General features: G+C 41.6%; 1 protein-coding gene and 1 non-coding gene across 4 annotated transcripts in view; both read left to right on the top strand.

The window, feature by feature from the left end:
• NR3C2 (nuclear receptor subfamily 3 group C member 2) overlaps positions 1 to 26,477 on the top strand; it is a 325,725-nt gene that overhangs the window by 280,572 nt on the left and 18,676 nt on the right. For all 3 annotated transcript variants that reach the window (XM_045552097.1, XM_045552095.1, XM_045552096.1), the window contains exons 7-8: positions 5,183 to 5,313; positions 11,090 to 11,247. In XM_045552097.1, coding sequence (XP_045408053.1) covers positions 5,183 to 5,313; positions 11,090 to 11,247 — 289 coding nt within the window. The remainder of the gene's footprint in view (positions 1 to 5,182; positions 5,314 to 11,089; positions 11,248 to 26,477) is intronic.
• LOC123638954 lies at positions 9,482 to 9,622 on the top strand. The gene has a single exon (XR_006735528.1). It is a non-coding gene; the product is annotated as a U4 spliceosomal RNA (small nuclear RNA).

Raw genomic sequence — 26,477 nt, 5'->3', positions numbered from 1 at the left:
ATAATGTCTTTTTTTTCCTTTGGGTAAATACCAAGCAGTGAGATTGCTGGATCAAATGGTAGGTCTACTTTTAGTTCTTTGAGGTATCTCCACACTACTTTCCATAGAGGCTGTATTAGTTTGCAGTCCCACTAACAGTGTGTAAATGTTCGTTTCTCTCTGCATCCATGCCATCATCTGTTGTTTTGGGACTTTTTGATAAAAACCATTTTCACTGGAGTTAGGTGATATCTCATTGTGGTTTTGTTTTACATTTCCCTGATGATTAATAATGTTGAGCATTTTTTCATATGTTTATTGGCAATTAGTTTATCTTCTTTTGAGAAGCTTCTGTTCATGTCTGCTGCCTACTTTTTAATGGGGTTTGATGTTTTCTTGCTGATTTTCTTGAGTTCTTTGTAGATTGTGGTTATCAGCCCTTTATTGGATGTACAGCATGCAAATATTTTCTCTCATTCTGTAGGTTGTCTATTTGCTCTTATTGAGTTCCCTTGGCTGTGCAGAAGCTTTTTAATTTAATCATGTCCCATTTATTTTTGTTGTTGCTGTGATTGCTTTTGGTGTTGTCTTCATAAATTCTTTGCCTAGGCTGATGTCTATAAGAGTTTTTCCAACTTCTTCTTCTAGAATTGCCTTAGGTTTAAATCTGGTTGTTTATAAATATAAGAACTTTCATGCAATTGGTTCCTACATCCTTGAAAGGTTGGAATTATTGTGAGTATTCTAATTTTACATATGATAAGCCTGAGTCTCAGAAGTTACACAGTTACAGGATCACAAAGCCAGCACACTGAAGGGCTCATGAGCCATGCATCTCTAGGCCCTGCTGTGGCAAAGCCAAGGATGCCAGCTTAAGGAAACAAATGTGTATGAGAGCACTTTTAAAACTGCACAGTGTCAAATGCATATTGTGTTATTTTTGGAGACAGAGTCTCACTCTGTCACCTTGGCTAGAGTGCAGTGGCATCAGCCTAGCTCACGGCAACCTCAAACTCCTGGGCTCAAGCGATCCTCTTGCTGCAGCCTCAGTAGCTGAGACTACAGGCCTGCACCACAACACCTGGCTAATTTTTTTTTTCCTATTTTTAGTAAAGTCGAGGTCTCACTCTTGCTCAGGCTGGTTTCAAACTCCTGAGCTCAAGTGATCCTCCCACTTTGGCCTCCCAGAGTGCTAGGATTACAGGTGTGAGCCACCATGCCCGGACTCATGTTGTGTTATGTTCCTTGGGCATCTACTTTACCTCATGTTGCAATCTAAATCTCTCTCTCTCTCTCTCTCTGGAAACTTTTTGAAAACTTCACAAATGCCATATCTAATTTTCTGGCCACTTGATAATGTTACTTTTTGTAAATTACCAGTAGAGCACTCTGCATAAATCCACAGCTCTGCAAAGATTTCACTGTCTATTAACAAGGACAATGAAACTCAACCAACTAGCCAGCATGGCAAGGAAACTGAAAGAAATAAGAAACACAAACCTGCACCACATCAAATGTGGAGTCTAAATTTAAACTGTATGAGTCTTGTAAAAAAAACATTTAACCTGAGAAAAGAGCATAAAACCTGCTCTAGAACAAGTGAAATGCTTACACGCATGGCAGTTACAAATGCTAAAACTACCCACAGTCCCTTCCATAAGCCAGTACCCATGGGATTCACCCAGAAGACAATGCATGCCAAAACAATACATGTTGGATATGCATAATGGCATCCCCAAAAATTGAATTAAAAAACTGAAAGAAAGTATAAAATAAACATGTTTAAAATATAGAGATGTGAAGTGATATAATAACCATAAAGGATGAAATATCTGTGGAAAACAACAGAAGTGTTTGAGAAAGAACAGATCATTTCTAAGCTCAACATGAAGAATATTACCATTAAAATTAAAACACTGTAGGTAATATTAGACACAGCCCAAAAAAATGTATTTAATTGGAAAATAGATCTGAGAAAATCACCTGGAATGCAGTACAGACAGATAAAAAGAAACTAGGAAGGGAGGTTAATGTGGAAGACACAATGAGAAGCTCCAACACATTGCTAATAGGAGTTCAAAAAGGAAAACTAACAAGAATGGAACAGGGGTGATATTTGAAGAAACAATGGCTAAAAACGTTTTAGAACTGAAGGAATACTTACATCTTTAAATTGAATAAGGACATTGAGTCCTGAACAAGAGAAATAAAAATCAGTCTGCACATAGGTACATCATAATGAAATGCAGGCATCAAATAGATAGAGAAAAATTTTAAAGTTACCAGAAAGAAAGTGCAGGTTACCTATGGGAGATTGACAATTAGACTAACAGGAAATTTCTCCAAAAGCCACATGTAAGACCCAGGTATAGTGGAACACTAGCTTCAAAGGATCGAAGGAAATTACCTGTCAAGCTAGAAGTCTATATCTTTTTAAACTATCATGCAAGAATGAAGGTGAAATAAAGACATTTTCAGACAAAATGAGACCAGAAGACTTGAACATTTACCAACTGACCACTGCTGAAAGAATTACTAAAAAATATTGTTAAATAAGTAAAAAGTTGAACTCAGAGGAGTGAAATGCAAAAAGTGATGGTGGTCAAGGAAACACATGGGTAAATCTAAACAGACATGGAGTGTGTATGTATGAGACAGACAAACTATTTTGAAAGCAAGTTGAATTTTAAATGCTAAAGAATAGTAACAGGGAAGATGGGAAGCAGTAGACTAAAGATAAAGTACTCTGAATATTTTCTGTTTCTCATGGGAAAGCTATTGATTAACTTTAGATCTCTAAGTATGCAAGTCCATAACTTAAATAATTATTTAAAGTATAAAAATATAATGTATACCTTGCAAATCCAGTAAGGGGAGAGGAGCTGTTAAAAAGCTGCATCAATCCAATAAAAACAAGGAAAGTACAAAGAAGGGAAAGAGGAGGGAAAGAAAGTTAAAATGGTAGGGAAAATCCAAATATAGGAGTAATCGTGGTAAATGAAAACAGATTAAACTGAGCTATTAAAATACAGAGATTATAAGATGTTTTTAATCCAGCGTTTTGCTGTTTATAAGAGATACATGTGTGAAATATTATGTGGGAAGTTTGAAACTGAGGAGTTAAAAGAAAAGTGGGGTGGTGATGAAAAGTTCTAAAGAGAGCAAGAAAAAAAAGAGATGGAGAGAAAGAATAAAGAACAGAGTTAAGATCAGACAAAATTTTTAGGCAAAAAAAAAAAAAAAAAAGAATAAAAACAGTGCTATGTAAGGATAGAAGGAAAAATCACCAAAGAAGAAACCCAAATGGTCAACATTTGGAAAAAAGATTGAGCCTACTGGTGATGATGGAAATGGAAATAAAAGCAATGATGTTTCCCACCCCGCCACCCCCCGCCATCAACCCTCAGCACATGGAAGAAAATTTGCATCAGATAATGGCAAGCACTGGTGGGGACGAAGAGTAAGGGCAGTTTCAAGCCCTGCTGGCAGGAGTGGAAGCAGAGGTTGTGCACAAATCTATGACTCTGCAGGTCTGTTTCTATCCTGCACCGTATAGAAACGCACAAGAGTGTTCCTTGGTCATCATTCGCAATCGCAGTAAGGAGGAAGCAACCCAAATGCCCATCAGTAGTGGAATAGATAAGTAAATTCTGATATATTCAAACAAATGAAGCTTGAAGCAGTTAAAATGAATTAACTTAGTGTTACCTGTATTAAAATAGACACAGCTCAGATTTACACGTTGCATAAAAATAAGTCTGCAGAAGGATGTGCATATCTAATTTCAAATTTACATAAAACAAAGCAGTCCTGTATGCTGTTTTTATAGATACATACATGTGTGGCAAAATACACACATCTGAGAGGAAAGGATAATCATCCAAAATGGGTGGTTCCCTTCTTAAGTGAGGAAGAGATGGACGGGCCCTGGGAGGAGATGGAGTGGGCCATGTTGAAATTTTAAAAAGCTGAGGCACACATGGCAAAAATATTAGTATTTGCTCACATTGTTAATTCCGGACGGTAGAGGAGTAGGCTCCTGTGATTATTTTGTGTGTGTGCTTGAAATATCTCCTTAATTAAAAATGGCTTCTATGTGGTCACCCAGCTAGTTCAGTCGGTAGAGTGTGAGACTCTTAAAAATGGCTTCTAGCTTACTGTGGCAGAGGGAAGACATACAGTGTAGAGGACAGTGCGCTGTATTTCATTACGGCTTCCCCATATCTGGCATTTGGAGTTGAAGTGCGAGAGATTTCTGCCAGTTCAGGGGAGCCCAGCGGTGCATCCTGGAAGAGGTATCACAACGTTGCTTTCCCTGCATCCCCCTTAGAAATGGATCGGCCACCATGACCTCTTTTTCTGTTTCTTTGACCTTTGTCAAGTCCTTTCCCATTTTTCACTAATAGACTCTTTTTCACTTTTTACAGTCTGGTCATCATAAACCAGTAGTTCCCCAGGGCCTCCCAAAAGGTTTATTATAATACTTTGAGGAAAAACATCTAAAAAACAAAAGTGATGCCTAGCTTCTCAAGGAAAGAGAAAATAATGACTTCTGTTGTTCTATAACATGGATTTTTATGGAAACATTTAGATGATGGGGAGAGAGGACTGGTTGGTTGTGTGTGGAAACATTTGTATTGATTGTGCCAAACTCCCATATCTTGTTCTCACTTGATCTGAGAGATTCCGTTGTTGCAAATACTTAACAAACACATTCCACGACCTCTGTATGGAAGGCCCGTGCAGAAATAAGATAGACCATCACTCTTCTGTGTTCCTAGCATCTAGTCCAGTCCTTTCCAAATAGTAAGTGCTTAATATCTGTGGCCAAAAAGGAACAAGAGTCTATGGGCTTCGCCCCAAATCACAGCAGCAACTCTGCTTTGTAGGTGATCTCACTATAACATACACCACGTTACTCTTGACATAAAATGAAATCATGGCACATTTTGAAAAGATTGGTTTCAGCACTTCTGACACATTCTTACAGGGTACTAGTAAATGACCCAGCAGTGTTGGTCTAGAAGCAATTTACCAATCACTATGAAAGGCATCTAACTTGTCTTTAAAATACACATCTGCTCCATGTTGAAGCCAAAAGGAAAATTCTGACTCAGATTGCTTATTAAGCTGCCTCGGGCTGCCAGTCTGGGTTTGATAATGAATCTTGCATTCTCAGACGTTTTCTTCTTTTCCTCTGCAGAGAGAAGATGCATCAGTCTGCCATGTATGAACTGTGCCAGGGGATGCACCAAATCAGCCTTCAGTTCGTCCGCCTGCAGCTCACCTTTGAAGAATACTCCATCATGAAAGTTTTGCTGCTACTAAGCACAAGTAAATTGATGTTCACCCTGACACTTTTTCTACATTGTCACATCACCTTTGCCGTAGGAGAGTAGCCTATTTATACTGGTTAGGTGGCTGGTAACAAAAAAAAAAAAAAGAAATGGGAGGAAGGTCTTGGCCTTTGAGGAACTAGGTTACTTGCAGAGTATGAAGTTTGGGGCATATAGAAAGGGCATATCCCTTCATTCCTTCATCCACCCAAAACCACTAAATATTTATTAAATGTCTGTTATGTGTATGGTAGGATTGGGCAGTTCAGCAAACACAAGGGTTAATGAAGCACAGTCTCTAACTTACACTATACTATAAGACAAGTTCAAAGACGTCTTTAATACATGTGGAAATTGATGATTTGGTTATTTACTATGATGGAGGTAAGGAGTGTCATGGTCTCAGAGATGGGAAGAGCGTGTTCACTTCTGGGGACCTGAGAGGGAAACATGGTGCCGCTGATCTTGGCGGGCTTTGCCAGGGCTGTCTATTGGACAGGGGGTGAGCCGCAGCAGCCCTGTCCGGGAACAGTGTGAGTGTGGGCATGTGGGAAAGCATGTATAGGCAAGAGTGTGTAGTTCGGGGGTGGGAGGAGGGCTGCTTGTGCCTTTTATTTTTTAATTTTTTAATTTATTAATGTATTCACTTAATTTTTCAAGGTACATCCAGTTATGCGGGGAATAAGTTTGGGATGTAGATGGACTGGAATATTCAATGCCTATTGAAGAAGTCTGAACCTTAGTAGGTAGGCAGGGACGTGCAACACGGAAGGCTTTTGAACAGTGGGACAACATGGTTAAAACTGTATTTTATGGCTTTTTGAGGACGTATCTGGCAGTGGAATGGATCCAGGGGGAGGGAGAAGGGGAAGGAGAGAGACAGAGACAGATCTTAGGCTTGCTAAAAGCACAGAGACCTGCTGAGAGGCTGTTGAAATCAGGATGGCGGGTACCATGGTGGCCAGGAGCAAGTGGACTCGAGGCATTGCAGACTTGGCCTTGGCACCTGCCTGGCAAGGGGAAACAAAAGTGCTGGGGGTCAGAAGCAACACGGGTTTAGAGCACAGAGAAATGACTAGCACAGTAGTGCTGCCATTAATAGAAATATGTAAATGTCGAGACTTGGAGCAGGATTTGTGGCATGTAAGATGAGTTCTATTTTGGATGGGTTAATTTATTGATGCCAACTCTGTATCCTCATAGAGCTGGCCAAAAGACGGGGAAGATTTGGGACTGGAACACAGAAGACAAGTTTGGGCATTGAGATATAATCTGAAATTATCCTTATAGAAAACCGTAGCGTAAACTCCCAATGGTGAGTGGGGTACCATGGTACAGAAAGAAGAGGAAAGAGCCAGTTGAGCTATGTGAAAGGAGGGTGGCCGAGGCTGAAGGTCCAGGGACAGAACTGTCGGAGAGGTAGAGAAACTGGGAGAGTGTGTGATAGTGGAACCCAGGGGTTGAGGGTTTGCAAAAGGGGTATGACTAACGGGTGGCGTGGCTTCCATCGAGAAAGTTGAGAACACTGACAGGAGGCCACTGGAGTTGACCACCAGTCATCGGGCAGGTGCCAAAATGCCAGGGAGATTGATGGGAAGCTTTTATAGATTTCTGGAACCAAGTATTGGAGGAGAGAGGTTGATGGCATAAGGTGCCAGAGGAGATGAGAGAGGACAGGATTAGCCTTGGCAAGGATGTCGGGCACTTGTTCCTCAGACAACGGCCCAGAAAGTTTCAAACAGAGGGGAAAGAAATTGAGGAAGCTCCCACCAGATGAGGGCTAGACCCAGAATGGTGACAGGAGACAGTATAGAGAGGAAAACTCTGAGCCAAGTGCTGTGGCCACTGAGGAACTGAGAAATATTCCAGATGTCAAGAGCCAGCAAGAATGCCATGGCAGGTGGCATGGGCGTCAGAGGAGAGGCTGTCCCCTGACGACCTGGAAACAAAAATGAATATCCAGTCCATTCCCAGTGCTCGTCCTGGGCCCCTGAGTCAGAGGTGTAGGAGAAGAGCGGTCTCAGGAGCATCATTTGGAGGCATCACTAGCTAAAGTGGTCAGGGTAGAATGGGGAAGAAGAAAGAGATGTTACTTCTAGCAGAGGAGGACTGTGTCTGCGGAGAGTGAGCCTGAATCAGGTAGTGACCAGAGCAGGAAGAGGGTTTGCAGTGGCAACGGGCATAATCGTCCTGACTCCCGTATGCTTAGCACCTTGCAAGTGACAAAGTGTTTTTCCAAACATGATCGAATTTAATGCTTAAAATAACCCTGGGAGATGGATAGTCCCATTCTAAAGTTGACAAAACGGAGGTTCCTAAGTGCGATCTGTTCAGTATCCTGTATGAATTAGGATTCAAACCCAGGTCTTGGGACTTCACATCCAGTGCTGTTCCCGCTCTCCCAGGATGGCGGGTGGCAGGTGGCACAGGATGGCAGCAAGGAGTGCAGAGTGTCCAGCAGGTGGAATCACAGACTCCGCAGTGGGCGGAGGGGGTAAACTGGCAGCCCTGGTAGGGAGGTGGGGCCAGAAGTTCACAGCTGTGTTTTGTTTGGCCAGCACAGGTTTTTTGGGTTGCTTTTGGCCTCTTGTTTTATTTTCATTGAATTTGATTGCCCGGGGCAGGGCATGTTCTCTCCAGTTTGCCACAGGCCCCACCATTCCTCACTAATTACGCCCAGCCCGGTCTCCCGTAGCTTCTGTGTTTGCAAGCCCTCGTCTGCAGGGTCACCTCCCACTGCACTCTCATCGCGGTTTCTGATGTTCCTCATTTATCCTTTCTGGGGTATCACTTTAGGACTATCATCTTTAAATTCAGTGAAAGTGATTTTATTCCCCTTCCAAGCTAGGTGATTAACCATTACTGGTTAGAAGAACGTAAATTAAAAAAAAATTTAGATGGATGATAGCATTTATATGAAAACATTTTTTTCTAAAAATGCATGTGATACTGATTCTTTATAAAGTCTGACTGCTCAATCTTAATTCATGTCTTATCCTTGCACCCTTTTACATACTCTTCAGCCTTTAATAGATTCTGAAATCATTTTGAAAATACTTGAATTAATTTATTAGCTTCCACGTAACTCAGTACTTTCAATTCTGATTTTTTTTAAATGCAGAAAAACCAAAATAAAAAGGCAGGAAAACATAGGTAAAGAATTTTATGAATCATAGACACTGCAGGCTTTTAGTTTCTTAGCTAAGCTATCACAGATTAGCAAAAGAAGCTAATATATGATAGGATGCATGAAAATGTTTTGTCTTATTTAGGAGTATTAAATTGCACACCTGATGTCCAGTGTATCAGTAAAGTTTTTTAGTGATGACATCAAGAGAATCTCATGTTCTTTATGCTTACGGAGGAAAGTAGACAAACTTCTACCCCAGTTGTCTCTTTGCTCCTCTCCAACCCATAGATTTTGGGTGATTTCCAGCAGTCCTGCTGCATTTAATAAGGAAATTCAGAAACTCTGGGCAGATCTCCAAAATTTAAGGTTTTGCTTAAGTTCTCTTTATTTGTGGGTTTGTTTCAACTTCTGAAAAAATCTGGGTCAGAAACTGGTACAGTATATTTCAGTTACAGCAATAAAATATAGGTAATAATACTTGACACAAGTTATAATCTTTAGAATTTTTGATAGCACAACTGTCAGACCTATGAATTTGGTTGATCTTAGCAGATGTACTAATTAGTATTGAAATTTAACAGTGAGGTTGATTCACTCTATTCTACTTCTCGTTAATTTTTTCATGTACAGGATGACGTTCAAATAAGTTTCTATACTGGAAAACTAAATGTTTACTTTATACAATTTTATAACTTAAAAAAAAAGCTCATCTGGATGAGCAGTATGTTATTTGCAAATTTTTCAGTTTCTTTTAGAAAGTTTTGAGTTTAATGTTAAAATTTTGGTAGAAGATGGATCTGTGGTCTTACTATTAACATCCTGGTTATTATCATCCTTTTTTTTAATACTTTAAAACAAGGTTTGAATTTTAAGGGATAAAAACTATTTGTTATATAATGATGGCATTTAACTCTTAATGTGAATGTCAGGTATTTAAAACCACAACTAATATTGTGGCAGCCTCAGGAATTTGTGCAGTTGCTATTAGGGATTTATTTTTTCCTCCACAGAAATAGACTTAAATAAACCACAAATCAGCTTTGTGCAGTGGCAGTATTGTAGCTAATGAGGTTTATCCGAGGCGTGATTGTTGCTAATAGAAAACTTTTCCCAACACCCTGCAATGATGACTTACAATATAGTTGGCATTGGCAATTTTTGATGGTCCCTATGGGGACCTGAATTAAAAAAAATAATAAAACATAAACCACAAATCAAAAGCCTCAACAATTAAGCTCAAGGTGATTATTAACATAATGTTAGAAGTTAATTTGCAAGATAATCCATATCTTTTTATAGGATAACAGGGTTTATTTGGAAACAGTGCTATGCCTGGCTCCCAGCCCTGCATATAACACCCAGAAACATACTTAGCCATTCTGAAGTGCTGATGACCAAAGTAAATTATTATTTGTACCAGTTATGAGAAATTAGCAAATATGATATATAGTTAAGAAGTGAAGTAAGAGCATTTTCAAACTCAGAATGTTAATATCCCAAGATGAATTTTCATTGTCTTCATCTCCTAAAAACACAGTTCTAGGTGATTCTAGTTTTCAAAGTTAAAGCCTAAACATAACTGTTTATTGGCCGTAATGAAAAACAAACATGTCAGTAGATTTTCAAAGGGGATACCTCTGGCTCTTAACCTCTGCCCAACACCCCCTCTGGAACACACACCCAGGTGTATCCTTAAAGCATCTTCCTGTGTCCTGAGAAAAGCAGGTCACAGAAGTACTTGATATGCTTCTAGGTCCTGAATTTCAAAACATTCTTTTTAAGTGAAAAATTTTGTTGTTTAAATATAAAAGCTAGTCACTACATAAATGAAGAAAACATAATCTTTAATCTTCTACTCATTGAAGATAAAAATGTGAACATGGTTTGTTCTCTTTGAAAGTTTCAAATTTTGCCTTGCGTGCTCAGCCATGGTCGATATCGCACCATTGCAAACACAAACCAGTGCACAGACTCACCATGAGGCTGTTCTGGGAGGTCATGTGACAGCACCTCAGTGGTCATGTGATCCTGGAGCATGCAGCATCTTCCCTTGCTAGATGATTGCCAGTTTCTTAGCGTGTCTTTGATATTTGAACTGGACTATGAAGATGTTGCCTTCTAATTCTAGCCCCAGCTTAGTTTGTCTGTAGGTCTCCAATTATCCTGGAAAATCGGTATATTTTCCTACCTCTGAGGTATTGGCAAGTCAGGATTCATAAAATACTTTGATGACAGGTCATGGGCAGTTCAACGCTGTGGTTACGAGGCAGACTTTGGAAACATGCTATCCCCTTCTCTACCATTTATTTATTGTGTCCTTGGGCAAGTGACTCAACCTCCAGCCTTTAGTTTCCTCAGCTGTAAGATGAGAACAATATAATGGTTATGCCATAATATTGGTGTCAAGATTAAGTGAATTACTATATTCAAAGTGTATAAGACTACACATCTAATAAATGGGAGTTATTTTCTTGTGTATGCATGTGTACAACCATTTGCCAATAGGTAACTGCCATGTTTATTCATAACTGCAATTAATGGAAATTCAGTACCTAACCTCCAAATCAGAATATGACCTTAACTGCTAAGATGCTAAAGTTGTTTTCTATCCTGGGGATTTACACGTCTGTATTCCTTAACACAGTTCCAAAGGATGGCCTCAAAAGCCAGGCTGCATTTGAAGAAATGAGGACAAATTACATCAAAGAACTGAGGAAGATGGTGACTAAGTGTCCCAACAATTCTGGGCAGAGCTGGCAGAGGTTCTACCAACTGACCAAGCTTCTGGACTCCATGCATGACGTGAGTAAAGCCCTTGGTTCCTCTTCAGTGAAGGATCAACACACACACACACACACACACACACACACACACACACACACACACACACACACACACACACACACACACACACACACACACACACACACACACACACACACACACACACACACACACACACACACACACACACACACACACACACACACACACACACACACACACACACACACACACACACACACACACACACACACACACACACACACACACACACACACACACACACACACACACACACACACACACTCTGTTAGAGAGCTGAGAGTTTTCGGGGCTTTAGGAAGAATCAGGGTGAGTTATCCAGAGGGAGACAGCAAGAGTTAAAACCTGATTAAGGAAATTTCTCTCCAAATAACCTCTGGAACAAACCCCATTCACAAGCAAAGGGCATGGCTCCGTGCCCTGGGCCAGGGAAGGCCCTCTGCTTTGCTACAGGTGTCAGATTGAGTTTCACATTTTTGCTTGCAATTTAGGAAATGTTTGGTTAATAAAAATGTTTGCTTTAACATTACATAAATAGTGTCCATCTTCTACAACTGTTAATCTAATAACCCAATCTTTCAAAAAACATTATTAGTGGTTCAGGGCCAACTTGGATTGTCTCAATCTTTGCCAGATTTTGAATCCTATATTCATTATTCTTCATAGGAGTCACCTTTCTAGTTTTGGGTAAATACGAAAAGTGGATTCTGAGCTTTAATTATAGATGTCGTCGAGGTGTTTGTTAGCAGTTTCTACAAAATATTGATTTGGATAACTTGCTTTGTGTGGCATTTAAGATATGCTTCGTGTTTCACTATGCAAGCAGCCTCTCCGGTTCTGGCTCACGGAGTGTTGTACGCAGTCGTGCTAATTTCGTTCTTCATATTTGTGAGGTTTCCATGCTGGCTTTTGGAGAATTTATTGCCCTAGTTCAGCCTATAGGATTTGAATAATAAACTCTTTTTAAAAATATTTTTCTGTTGTTAGTGAAAATGTTGACAGGCTGGAGAGCCAGTGTTAAAACAGTGTTCCTGTTAATGGTTCATCCTTCAGAAGTGCCTTTATGCCAGTGGAATGTTGTCTCTCTGGGATGCTGATGGCTTAGGGTTGATTGATAAAAGAATGTCACTTTCCAGTGTTTTACACTGAGGTCTTATGCATATCACTGACCTTTACTTTCTCTAAGATTTTCATATGACAAGAGTCAAATTCCTGCAAGGTGAATTCAGTGATAAATGGTTTTGCTAATTATCGGTGGCTTAAAAAGCATGGTTTAGTAGAAAATATTAGAAAGAAGAGCTGATGGCAAGCAAGGCTTTGGGGAACACAGCAAATGATGCTCTCTGTGACTTACACGAAAGGAAATGCAGGAAACTGGAGCAAAAGTTCTCCTACTCATTTTATGTTGAAACCACAAATCATCTGCATGAGATCATATAGCAGACTTACTTTCTTCTGTCGATTTTGTTGAAAGGTCTTTAGGACAGAATAGAAAGGGGTTTTGTGGTTCTTTCTTAAATTCTCTTATTTGTAAAAGGAGGTTGGACAAATGCAGTGTCAAAATTAGGATGTAACTGTCATCGGGACACATGATAACAGATGACACATTTTGAAGCAATTTGCATATAATGAGACTGACAACAGCCTTTCAGCATCTCTGTACCTTCAGTGGCATGGCACAATGGAAACACTTAAGGTGCCACACTAGTGGTCCCTGGGTCAAAACCTCCTCCACTAGTTTGGTTTTTGTGCCAACACAGTGCTTGGCACAAGATAGGGATTCTTTGAATGGCTATATCATAAATACTGCTTTTCTGCAAATTTTCCAAGAGCAAATTAATGTCTTTTTGGTATTTTTAATTGAGGTATAATTGATATAAATAAATAGAACAAATTTACAGTGCACAATTTGATAAGTTTTGACGTATGTATACACCTATAAAATTATCACCACAATCAAGACAGCAAACATATGCATCACCCCAAAAGTTTCCTCCTGCTCCCCAATTACTCTCTATAATGCTTTCTGTTAGTAGAGATTAGTTTGCATTTTCTCAGGTTTCATATATATGGAATAATGTAGCATGTAGTCTTTTTTCACCTGGCTTCCTTCACTTAACATACTCATGTTGAATTTCATCCATGCTATTGAAGTTATCAGTAGTTTGCTGGGCTTTTCTTTTTTTTATTGCTGAGTAGAAGCCCATTGTGTGGATAGTCCAGAATTCATTTGTGCAGTCACCACTTGATGGGCATTTGTACTGTTTCCGGCTTGGGGGCTGGAAATAAAGCTGTGCTGAGCATTTATATATTAGTACTCTTCTTTGTACAAACATCTACCTGCTTTTTTCTTGGATGAATACCTTGTAGTAGAATGCCTGGGTAGTGTAGTAGGTGTATTTTCATTTTTAAGAAACTTCCAAACTATTTTCCAAAACGGTTGGACAACTTCATATTCCCTTAGGAAGTATATGAGAGTTCAGATTGCTCCACATCCTTGCTGATACTTGGCACAGCTAGTATTTTTAGTCATTTAAATAGCTGCATAGTAGTGTCTCACTGTGGTTTTAATTTCCATTTTCCTAATGGTTAATGAAGGTGAACATCCTGTCATGTGTTCATTTACCATCTTTACGTCGTCTTGGGTGAAGTGTCTATTCTGTTCTTTTGCTCCTTTCTCTTAATCAGATTTCTTGTTTTCTGATCATAGAATCTTGGGAGTTCTTTATATATTCTAGCTATAAATCCTTTATCATATATATGATTTGCAAGTATTTTCTCCCAGTCTGTGGCTGATTTTTTCATTCTCTTAACAGTGTCTTTTCAAGAGTGGGAGTTTTTAATTTAAATGAAGTCCAGTTGATGACTGCTTGCTTTTAGGGTTCATGTTTTCAGTGTTCTGAGAAGTCCTGTGTCACGATGCCAGTGTCACAAAGCTTCTCTCTGTTCTCTTGTAGCATCACTGTCTTTCATTAATGTCCATTGTCTTGGAAACCATTTTAGCATGTTTTTTTTTTCTTTCCTGAGCATTTTTGGTTGTTTCAAATGGAAGGGTAAATTCAGTTCATCTTACGCCACCTTGGCTGGAAGAAGAATATATACTTTTTTGGGATCATTGGAATCATCTTAATTCTAAAACCTTTATTTTAAAGTGTCAAAAAATGTTTGATCTTAAAGGTGGCCTAAGAGAAGCATCTTGAATGCCCTATTTATATTCTTATTCCAGACAGAACATTGAAAAATGCATTGTAAGTCTAGAGCAATCTTTCTAACATTCACACTTACTCAGACTTGAGACTGCCTACAGCTTTTTCATTAGAGTAAATTAGTGAATCAACATTTGCGGAATTTTCTTCAAGGGAACGGAGAGCTATACAACACACTGGCTTTAGACTTCCAACCTAGTTCTGGTCACCTTGTGCAAAAGAGAGCATATGTTTCTAAGGGTCACACAACTAAGAACCCTTTGAATATAGATCAAAGTTCTGCTTAAAGAGCGTGCATACTGTGCCAGCTCTCAGGACACACGTGGATTTCTTCCACATGGTGCACATATGTGCTGGCAGAGCAGTGCCAAGGTGGATGAAGGGAACATTCTCTGAAAGAACAGGTTGACAGTTAAGTGTTTAAATTGGTCAACAACTGTAATGAATCATAAGCCTTCTGAACATCAATCTTGCCTCAAAAAATATTTCAAAGAAAGCAGCCGTGGTTAAGGGTCCTAGGAGTAAATGTATTTTTGCATTGTAAATGTTTGGGTGTCATATGTAAAGCATACAGAATCCTTATTTTACTAGCGAGAACTGACAATAGTCATTTTTTAGCTATTACTAGGAGTAGCATTTACTTTCCTATGGGTGAAAGAAGCATATATCTGATGGATTTATTGCTAACTTCTATTCGTTCTTAGAGATCAAGGGCTGCTTAGCTGTAGTCAGTATATAGCTGTCGTCTACAACCCCAGGGCCGCAGACTGGTACCAGTCTGTGGCCTGTTAGGAACTGGGCCACACAGCAGGTGGTGAGTGGCGGGTGAGTGAGCAAAGCTTCTTCTGTATTTACAGCTGCTCCCCATCACTCACATCACTGCCTGAATTCTGCCTCCTGTCAGATCAGCAGGGCATTAGATTCTCATGGGAGCATGAACCCTACTGTAAACTGTGCATATGAGGGGTCTAGGTTGTGTGCTCCTTATGAGAATCTGATTCCTGATGATCTGAGGTGGAGCTGAGGTGGTGATGCTAGCCCTGGGGAGCAGATGCAAATACAGATTATCATTAGCAGAGAGGTTTGACTGCACAGAGACCATAATAAATCAATTGCTTGCAGACTCATATCAACACCATATCAGTGAGTGGCAAGTGACAATTAAGCTGCATCTGGTGGCAGGCTTTAAGTCAGAATGCTACACTTATTTTAGTCCACATGTGGCCCACCCATTATTGTATTTATCACTTCCATCTGCACCTCTTTCCCCGCACTGTGCACTTGTCTCAGTCACAGTCTTGGTAAGCCGACAAGCTAACCCTGGCAAAAATGAATAAAAAAACAAACCGCTGGAGAGCTTCTTTGAAAACAGGGAAAGACCCAATGATGAGACAGCAGAAGACTCTAAAACTGCCAACAAAATGAAAGCTGCATTTAAAAGAAAATACCAAGAATCCTACTTAAATTACAGGTTCATTGCAACAGGTGATTCACATTCTCCAAGCCCCCTTTGTATAATATGTGGCAACCGGCTATACAGCGAAGCCATGAGACCTTCAAAGCTGCTTTGCCACCTGGAGACCAAACACCCTGCATTAAAAGAAAAAAATGTGAACACGAAGACCAGAAGCAATTATTGAAGGCCACCATTTCATCAAACGTGTCCACACTGAGAGCACCACTCTTAGTGGCCAACCGCATTGCTAAAGCTAAGAAGCCCTTTACCGTTGGTGAAGAGCTGATCCTGCCTGCTGCTAAGGCCATTTGCTGTGACCTTTTAGGAGAGGCTGCAGTTCAAAAGGTGGCACGTGTTCCTCTTTCGGCTAGCACCATAACTAGACAAACTGATGAAATAGCAGAGGCTATCGAGGCATAATTGTTAGAGAGGATTAATGAGCCACCGTGGTACACAATCCAGGTTGACGAGTCTACTGATGTTGACAGCAAGGCAACAATGCTTATTTTTATGCGATATATTTTTCAGGAGGACATGCATGAGGGTACGTTATGTGCACTTTTGTTGCCAACCAACAGCACAGCAGCAGAACTATTCAAGTCTTTGAATGATTACGTATCAGGAAAACTGAACTGGTCGTTTTGTGTCGGTATATGCACAGAGTGGCTGCCATGACTGGACGGCTTTCTGGTTTCACTACTCAGGTCAAGGAGGTTGCTTCTGAATGTGAGTCTATGCGCTGTGAAGTGCTGGCTAGCCAAAAAATGTCACCTGAACTAACAGCATTTTGTGGGATGTGATTAAAATTCTCAACCACATTAAAGCACATGCCCTTATCTCATGTCTGTTTGCGCAGCTCTGTGAGGAGATGGATGCAGAGCACAGGTCTTCTCTTGCACACAGAAGTGAGATGGTGTTCTAAAGGCAGATCACTGGCCAGAGTTTTCTTTTATAAAAACAGTCACCACTGGCAGCACATTTCAGTGACACAGAATGGGTTGCAAAACTTGCTTACTTGTGTGACATATTCAACCTGCTCAACAAACTCAATCTGTCACTTCAGGGGAGAACGACAACTGTGTTCAAGTTGGCAGATAAAGTGGCTGCATTCAAAGCCAAACTGGAATTACGGGGCAACAAGTGAACATTGAAATTTTTGACAAGTTTCAAACAGCAGAGATTTGGAAAGAGATTGAGCCTTCTTTCTCCCACTGGTGCATGATCACCTGTCTCAGCTTTCAAAAGAGTTTGTGCATTACTTTCCAACCACAAAAGACCCCCAAACTGGGAAGGAATGGATTTGTGACCCATTTGTGAGTAAGCCAGGTGAGTCGACTTTGTCCCTGCTAGAAGAGGATCAACTGCTTGAGATTGCAAATGACAGTGGCCTTAAAACTATGTCTGATACTCAAACTTCAAATCTCCATATGTTCTAGATTAAAGTCAAGGTGGAATATCCTCAGATTGCCACAAAAGCACTGAAAAGCCTGCTTCTATTTCCAACATCTTATCTTTGTAAAGTGGGTTTTCTGCAGTGACAGTGACCAAAACGAGATTACAGAGTAGACTGGGCATAAGCAACACACTTCGGTTGTCACTATCTCCCGTCACCCCCAGAGGGGACCGTGTAGTTGTAGGAAAACAAGCTCAGGGCTCCCACTGATTCTGCACTATGGTGAGTTGTATAATTATTTCATTATATATTACAATGTAATAATAATAGAAATAAAGTGCACAGTAAATGTAATGTGCTTGCATCATCTTGAAACCATCCCCCCTACGGCACTTACCTCGATCCCTCGAAAAATTGTCTTCCATGAAACCGGTCCCTGGTGTCAAAAAGGTTGGGGACCACTGGTGTATAGAACTGTTAGTAAAACTGTTAGTAAATATCAAAAATGATATTCATAATATCTCTTGAGGCAAAAATTGCCCTTTTTCTATTAAATTGCCTATAATTGCAATTTTATTTTAGTATAAACACTTAGCAGAAACGTGCCTCACGCCTAGCAATGTAGACAGTGCTACAGAGGCTATAAAATAAATGTATGGCACTGACCCAACCCTCAGTTAGCCTAGATTCTATAGAGGTGACAGGAGCATAGTGTAAGGCGGGAAGTAATCAGGTGCTGAGACTGGTCACCTGGGCAGTGGGCCCCTTGAGAGCACGTGTATGCCCATGCATTCATTCGCGGAGGCGTCCTGCCATGTTCCAGGACCAAAGGTGCAAGTGTGGCCAGAGTGCCTGTCCTTAGGAATGTGGTAGAGGGCCACGCTCATCTCATTCAGCAGATACTTGAGTGTGTGAAAGTGCCAGGCAGGGTACTAGGGGGAAGAGACCCAAAGGCAATGCAGCCAGGCAGCACCTGGAGGTCCCAGAGCTCCAGGTGTGCCGAGAACTCTGGGGAGGTGGGCACACCATGAGTTGTGGGCTCACTGATATTTATCCCAAGTTAGCGCACCAAGCCTTGCAGAGAAGGTAGAGGAGATAGCTATGCTAGGCAGGGGTCATGGGAGACTTCCGTGTCAGAGAATCCTTGTTCAATGGCAGAAGAAACAAAGGCACAGGGAGTGACTTCTCCAGGTTCCTAGGTAGCTGGTGGCAGCTGAAGCCTCCTGGAAACGGGGTTCAGTGCTGCCGACGCTGCCATCATGATGAGGGAGTACTTCCAGCTACTAGCAGCTGCTCGTGTTTGGGCTGGGCTGCATTTTGGAGACCAGAAAACCAGCATCTAGGAACGTTAGAAGCAGCTCCACTGCTCTCTAGCTCTCCAGCCTCATTTGGAGCCTCCCTGGCAGGTTCTGGAATGTGTTATTTCTGGGAGATACAGGGTTACATCTTGTAGGCAGTCAACCTGGTTTTGTGTTAAAATGGCATGCACATTTAGCAGTTCCCACAACAAAATGTTAAGTCTGCCTCACCATAGAAGCTGAGCAGGCTTCGGGTTGGAGGCTCTTGTTCCTGCCTGTGGTCATTAAACCTACCCCTTGGCTGGGCCAGCATCAGCGTGTCACTGCGATGCTGTGCTCTGTACGACAGAAGGGAAGTCTGAGAACCCTGCTGCTGAATAACCGCTTGCTGTGCCTGCAGAGGGACTGAATGCTGGACAGCTGAAGTGGCCCTTCGCTAGCCAGGCCCCGGGTACCAACACTTCCCTTCTCCAAAAGCACACAGCAGGTGGTATAAGGAACAGAGATCTGGTGCTGCGGTGAATACTACACATGCACACTGCAGAGACTTCATTCCTCTGGTGAAAAGGGCGTTAAATATCAGTGACACGATAACCAACAAAAGAGAGAGTGCTGCATGCAGCCAAGACTATTAACAAATTATTTTGAGACTCTCGTTGCTCATGTAATGAGTGGCTGCGTTAGCATCGGCTGTGGTAGTGAATTTCCATCCTGATCACACTATAGGGGGTTAGAGATAGACACAGACTTATTTTAAGCCTTTCTTACCACACACTGCAGCACACAAGCCACATGCCAGGCTCATCCTACCATCCACTTGGGCAGCCGGCTCACTTTCACATTTGACTCTGTTTTACGTCTTTCTAGTCAAGAAAAGTTTCTCTGCAGGAAAAGCTTTGAGGACAAAATAGGAATCTGCCACGAAAAGGTGACCACTACAGACAACAGAAAGAACGTGGCCTGTGGTGCTACATAGCCCTTTCTTTCTGTCACTTTGGCACTTTATTCAAAATTTCTTCAACTGTAAAAATGTCAGTAGTACCCGTCTTGTAGGAGTTGGGGGAAGTGAATGAAGTAGCACAGGTACTTAGGCATCTGCCGCATAACAGATGCTGAACAAACGTTCACCCTCTCTTCCTGCTGCTCAGGTGACAATGAAAGGGAGTATGTGGTTTGTATCTGCAGAAGTACCCAGTGCTGGCAATACCATGTGTGTGTGTGTGTGTGTGTGTGTGTGTGTGTGTGTGTGTAAGAGAAATGGAGGATTCAAAGCCACATTCTGTCTCGCTGAGCGGAACAACTATGCAGTATAATTGTTAGCAGTGTGATGCTGCCTTCTTCTTTGATGGGACCATGACTAAGAACGGCTCTAAATAAAGGAAGAGGTGTTTATTGCAGAGTCAGCTAAGTGAACAAAGCCTGATCTTCCAAGGCTCCAGGGGAGAGGGGAGGACACAAACTACGCAAAGAACCAACTCCTCTTCAAAAGGAAGCTTCCAAATTAAATGAATAATTGACACGGAAGATCTTTCTCTGTGTCTAGTTGGTGAACAATTATTAACTTTATAGTATCTCTTTTTACTTTTTAAAGTTTTTTTTTAATTTCAGAAAATTTAGGCTGGGCGCAGTGGCTCACACCTGTAATCCTAGCACTCTGGGAGGCTGAGGTGGGTGGATCACTTGAGGTCAGGAGTTCGAGACCAGCCTGAGCAAGAGTGAGACCCCCGTCTCTACTAAAAAATAGAAAGAAATTATCTGGCCAGCTAAAAATATATAGAGAAAAAATTAGCCAGGCATGGTGGTGCATGCCTGTAGTCCCAGCTACTCGGAAGGCTGAGGCAGTTGGATCGCTTAAGCCCAGGAGTTTGAGGTTGCTGTGAGCTAGGCTGACGCCACAGCACTCACTCTAGCCCGGGCAACAGAGTGAGACTCTGTCTCAAAAAAAAAAAAAAAAAAAATTTAGGGTGTAAAAGTGTTTTTTGTTATGTGGATAAATTGTACCTTGTTAAAGTGAGGGCCTTCAGTGTACCTGTCACCAGAATATGGTACATACTCTACAGGTAGATTTTTATCCCTCATCCCCCTCCCACCCTCTCCCTGTATTAATTTCCTGTGTCCATTACTGCTCTTTATGACCATATAGATCTTTCCTTTAGCTCCCACTTATAAGCAAGAACATCTTGTATTTGTTTTCCATTCCTGAGATACTTCACTTAGGATAATGGTCTCCAGTTCTATCCAAGTTGCTGCAAAAGACATTATTTCATTTCTCTTTATGGCTGAGTAGTACTCCATGGTGTGTGTGTGTGTGGTACATGTGTATGAATATATATATCACATTTTCTTTATCCACTTATCAGTTGATAGACACTTAGATTGATTCTATATGTTAGCTGTTGTGAATTGTGCTGAGATAAACAATTGGGTACAGGTGTCTTCTTTATATAATGACATTTGAAAAATTCTCAACATCATTAATTATCAGGGAAATGCAAATTAAAACCACAGCGAGATACCACCTTACCCCTATCAGATTGTTAAAAAGTCAAAAGGTAATACATGTTGGTACCATTGCGGTGAAAAGGGAATGCTCAGACACTGTTGGTGGCAATGTAACTTGTACAACCACTATGGAAAGCAGTGTGGAGATTCCTCAAAGAACTAGAAGTAGACCTACCATTGGATCCAGCAATCCCACTACTGGGTATCTATCCAAAGTATATCTTTTTAAATACCTATAGCAGATAGGGGCTGGTACTTGCATTTATGTTTCCCATTTTGAGGGTATAGTCTAGTTTAGAATGCATTTCTCTGGGTAAATCATGCAAATGGGTGTTTATTTTCATTTAAAATATTTTATGTTTGTATAATTGGAAAAATATATTTGAAAATAAAAATGGGGGATGGGAGATTATCGGTCAAAATGTTCTGCTACTCAGTTATCTGTTATTTCAGTATGAAGGATAAATATGGACTTAGTGGTTTTAAGTGTGGTGTGGAAGGGTCGGGCCAGTCCAAGGATTGGTGTGTGCTACGTGCATAGCTGAGGCTATAAAGCCCAACTGGAAGACGTAACACTCCATGGGGAGATGAAGGGTGTCTGCCATGTTGTGCCTTTGCTCAGCACATTAATGATTTAAGAGCAGCATCAGTGGCCATGACTGTGTCTCTCGAAGCTCCCCTCGGGTTTGTAATTGGTCCGTATTGTGATAGGCAGCAGAAGAGTTCAGTTACTCTTGTTCCTAAAACTGTTGGGAAGATACTTTCAATAACCAGGACAGTACATAAGAAAAGATATTTTTCAGTGTCCAGTTGTTCTATAGTCTCTGAAATGAGCCATCCCTACCTCAGTTACCCCTTCGGAAGAGCCTCCGAGGCTGTGTGCCAAGGAAGGGCTGCCGAGGGGCCCTGCTTCTGAGTGCGGGCAGCACGCTGGGGCCACACGCCCCTGGCAGGGGAGGCACCGTGACGGGCACCATGCTGGGGCCGAGGACACAACACCAACAAGAGACGTGGGCCCTGCCCTCACAGAGCATGAGCTACTGCAGAATACAGGAAGTAAACTGGAATGAGAACACAGCCAGAAAGGTGCGATGACTGGAACTGGCAGGACTGCGGTGGAGCAACAGGAGATGGGTCCGTGACGTGAGGCCAGGGAGATGATGGCCAGGCTGACGCCCAAAGGTCAAGGTGGAGTTTGCCAGATAGAGGGGAGCTACTTTAAGCCAAAGGAGTTAATGTCCCAAAGGAACGAGAATATGATGATTCTGAGAAACAGAGAATTTCTGAGTATCGCAGTCTCGTGGGAGGAATGGAGAGAGGGCGGGAGGAGACAGTGGAGGGATCTGGAAACAGGTCAGGGGAGCTACTGAGGGACTTTCACTGCCTTGGTAGAGAATCGTGAGCTTCTCTGTCCAATCCAGTAGCCACTGCTATGTATGTCTATTTACATTTAAATTAAGTAAAAATTAAAATTGAGTCCCCTAATCACACTAGCCACATTTCAAGTGCTCAGTGGCCACATGTAGCCAGTTGCCACCACATTGGGCAGTGCAGAAAGATGTGCTGGACGGTCAGTAGATTCCAGAGAACCTATCAGGGCAGGGGCATGGGGGGGCGAGAAGGCCAGTGGGGCTGTGGGTGCCGTGGTCCAGGCGAGAGGCGGTGGAGCCCAGTTGGGTGGGGCACCGAGAGAGAGGCTCGGGTGGTGGGATGAGGACTATTGGTGATGAACGGGACACAGAGGTAGAGGAGGGAGCAGGTCAAAGGTGACCCCCCAGATTCGGAAGTGGGTAGCTGGGCAGGGGGCACCCTCACGGAGGACGGGACCCAGGGCAAGGAGACCTGGGAGAGAAGATGAAGAGGGTGTTCTGGACGGACAGAATCCGAGATGCCCTCAGGACGTCCCGGGAATACCAGGTACACACTGAGCTCTGTGGATGAAGACGAGGAAGGCACCTGTGCTGCAGACGGGGGAGGTGGCAGCATGTGGGTGGTCACTGAAGCCTGGGAACGAGCAGATCAAGAAGGCAGCTCAGTATTGAACCCGGGGGAAAAGAGTGGCCGCGTGGACCAAAACCGGGCGGTGACTGCAAAGAGCCGGGGAAGGAGCTGCTGCTAAGGAAGGAAACGGAGGCAACACGAGGGGGCATCGGGCACAAGTCAGAAAAGAACGTGTCCCCACTTCACCAATGAGGGGTCTGAGGGCAGAGGCTGCAGGAAGGTCGCTTGGCACATGGTCTGAAAGACTGTTCAGTTGCCACAGCCACGAGGAGGCTGCCATGAAGAATCACGATTGACTCCACTTGCAGCAATAATGCTCGTGAGGTTTCCAATGTTGGTATCAGAAGCCGCAAAGCCAACAGTAATTTTGTAAATGTTAAGAGAGTTGTTCAGCAAAGCTCCTTAGTAAAGTTGCTTTAATAAAGCGAAAGGAATTACAACTCTTTGTGTTATGTGATGAGATGTATGTAAATGAGCATTTTAAATGCGGTTGAGAGGACATTCAGAGTTTATGTGTTTAAGTGTGACTAAGAAATCACAGTCACTCAACAAACCATGTCTTTGTAATAACCGCAAAACAAACTTTATTCCCAGCCCTTGGCCAGCTGTAGTCCATAATATCCATACACCTGTGTGTACATGAGCAGGTGTATAGATCCTGCATATACAGAGCTTGGCATCAAAAGCAGCTGGGAGGCTTCAGAGCTGGTCTTGTATTTCGGGTCATGTTCTAGTGCAGCCACACGGATCCTGAGCCCTTCCTTACCCATCAGTTTCACATTAGACCTTCATTATAGTGACAGTTTATTTCCACCTGCAGCCGCAGAACTTTTATCTTCTTTGGTCTTCCGTACTTGGTCATGATTTTTTATGGCTGACTTTATGCAAAATCTAGGTTATTTACTTACCTCTTTGGAAAAGGTTAATTTAAAACATTTCAGTATTTTTGGTGGCTAATTTTGAGACTATTTGCAGTGTATACCAACAGTTGGTCAATAGCCAGGCAAAATTCTAAAATGCAATTGTACTAGATTTGAAGAAAAAACCTTAAATGTTAGGAAGATTACCCTTTCTTTATTACTTTAAATTGTGGTAAAATACACAAACATAAACTTTACTATCTTAACAATTTTTAAGTGTACAGTTCAGTAAAGCGCCTTCACATTGTTGTGCAACCAATCTCCAGAGCTCTTCATCTTGCAAAACTAAAACTGTATACCCATTAAACAAAAATTCCTCATTCCCTCCTGTCCAGCCCCTGAAATCACTTTTCTACTCTCTGTCTCTATAAATTTGACTACTCTAGGTACCTTATCAAAATGGAATCATACAGTATTTGTCTTTTTATGACTGGCTTATTTCACTTAGTATAATATCCCCCAGTTTCATCTGTGTTGTAGCATGTGTCCGTATTTCCTTCTTTTTTAAGGCTGAATGATATTCCATTGTATGCACATACCACATTCTGTTTGCCCACTAATCTGCCAAGAGACAGTTGGGTTGCTTCCTCTTGGCTACTGTGAATAGTGCTGCTATGAACATGGATATACAAATATCTCTTTCAGACCCTGCTTTCAGTTCTTTGGGGTATATTCCCAGACATGGAATTTCTGGATCATATGATAATTCTACATTTAATTTTTTGAGGAACCACCAAACTGTTCTCCACAGCAGCTGCACATTTTATATTGCCACCAACAGTGCACAAGGGTTTCTATCTCTCTGCACCCTTGCAAGCATATGTCATTTTCTGGGGTTTTGGATAGGTTCTCATCTGAATGGATGTGCAGTGGTATTTCAGTGTAGTCTTGATTTGCATTTCACTAGTGACCAATGATATTGAGCATCTTTCCATGTGCTTATTGGTCATTTGTATATCTTCTTTGGAGAAATGTCTTTTCAGGTCTTTGGCCTATTTTTCAATCAGTTTTTTGCTGTTTTGTTGTTATTGAGTTGTAGGAGTTATGTATTCTGGATATTAATCATCTACCAGATATGTGATTTGCAAATACTTCCATTCTGTGTTTTTGTTCCTTTTTGCTTTGTTTGGTGTCCACATCTTCTTTATTTTATGAATTTATAAAGATAACAGACAGTAGTTTGTGTCTTTTAATTCTTAACTGGAAAAATTAAAAGCCATGTCTGATCCCAATTTATCGAAAGAGAGAGAAAAAGTATTTTTTCTCATGATCACCACTCCTTTTGCTTCATTATTAACATTTCACAAATTATAGTCCCATAGAACATATGCCTTTGTTCACAGGTGGTTTTGAAAATTTATAGGAGAGTAACTTTCTGTAAGAATGCTGGGGAAAACTAGGACCCTGCCTTGTTCTGGGAGGAAATCATGCATTCTATTCCCCTGCAACTCTGTGAGATTTGTGCTGCCACAGGATGAGCTTTCTGGAAAAAACAAAATTTCAGGCAGAAAGAACCACTAAGGGTTCTGTAGGCCATGCTTCTAGAAGATCATGTCTAAATAAAACTGACACACAGGAATCTCTTCTTGATCTGAAATGTATCTAGGGGAGATTCTGGAAAACTTTCTCATTGTCTAACACCTGTGGCGATAAATCTCCTCTCCTACGCAGCCTAAGTCCCTCTTACAATATAATAATAATGGTATAATACCTGGGATTATATAGTGCCTTTCTTCCTAAGTCCCATCATCAAATCCTTCTAATGTTTCCATGAGGTGAGGATGAGTAAATATTACTATTTAAACTTAATCACCCCCTGCCTTAATTCCTTTCTCTATAAAAAGAGAATAATAGCAATATTTACTCGAGTTATTTCTTACCCTTTTTATAAAGAAAGGAATTAAGATGGGGTGATTAAGTGCATTTTCCTAGGTTCATAAATGAGGCAAGAGCAGGTGCAGGGGTGCAGGAGGGAGGGAAGCACCCGAGGGAGACGTCACCCATGGGTGGCAGGACCAGCCCTCCACCTGGATGGCTCCATTGCCCTGATAGGTTAGGTGTCACTCTGAACTTCTCCACAAAGTGGACATCACCAGGGACAGTGTCACAAGTGTTGGCTTTTTGCAGTCCCACGGGGCCCCATACACAGAAGGGTCCCACTCTTGACATAATGTTCTCCTGGCACCATTTTGAAATTCTTTTTTTTTTTTTTTTTTGAGACAGAGCCTCACTCTGTTTCCCAGGCTAGAGTGAGTGCTGTGGCGTCAGCCTAGTTCACAGCAACCTCAAACTCCTGGGCTTAAGCCATCCTACTGCCTCAGCCTCCCGAGTAGCTGGGACTACAGGCATGCGCCACCATGCCCGGCTAATTTTTTCTCTATATATTTTTAGTTGTCCAGATAATTTTTATTTCTATTTTTAGTAGAGACG

This window comes from Lemur catta, chromosome 5 (assembly GCF_020740605.2).
Source record: "Lemur catta isolate mLemCat1 chromosome 5, mLemCat1.pri, whole genome shotgun sequence".
In the NCBI taxonomy this organism is placed as follows: Eukaryota; Metazoa; Chordata; class Mammalia; order Primates; family Lemuridae; genus Lemur; species Lemur catta.
This window is presented reverse-complemented; position numbering and strand designations above follow the sequence as displayed.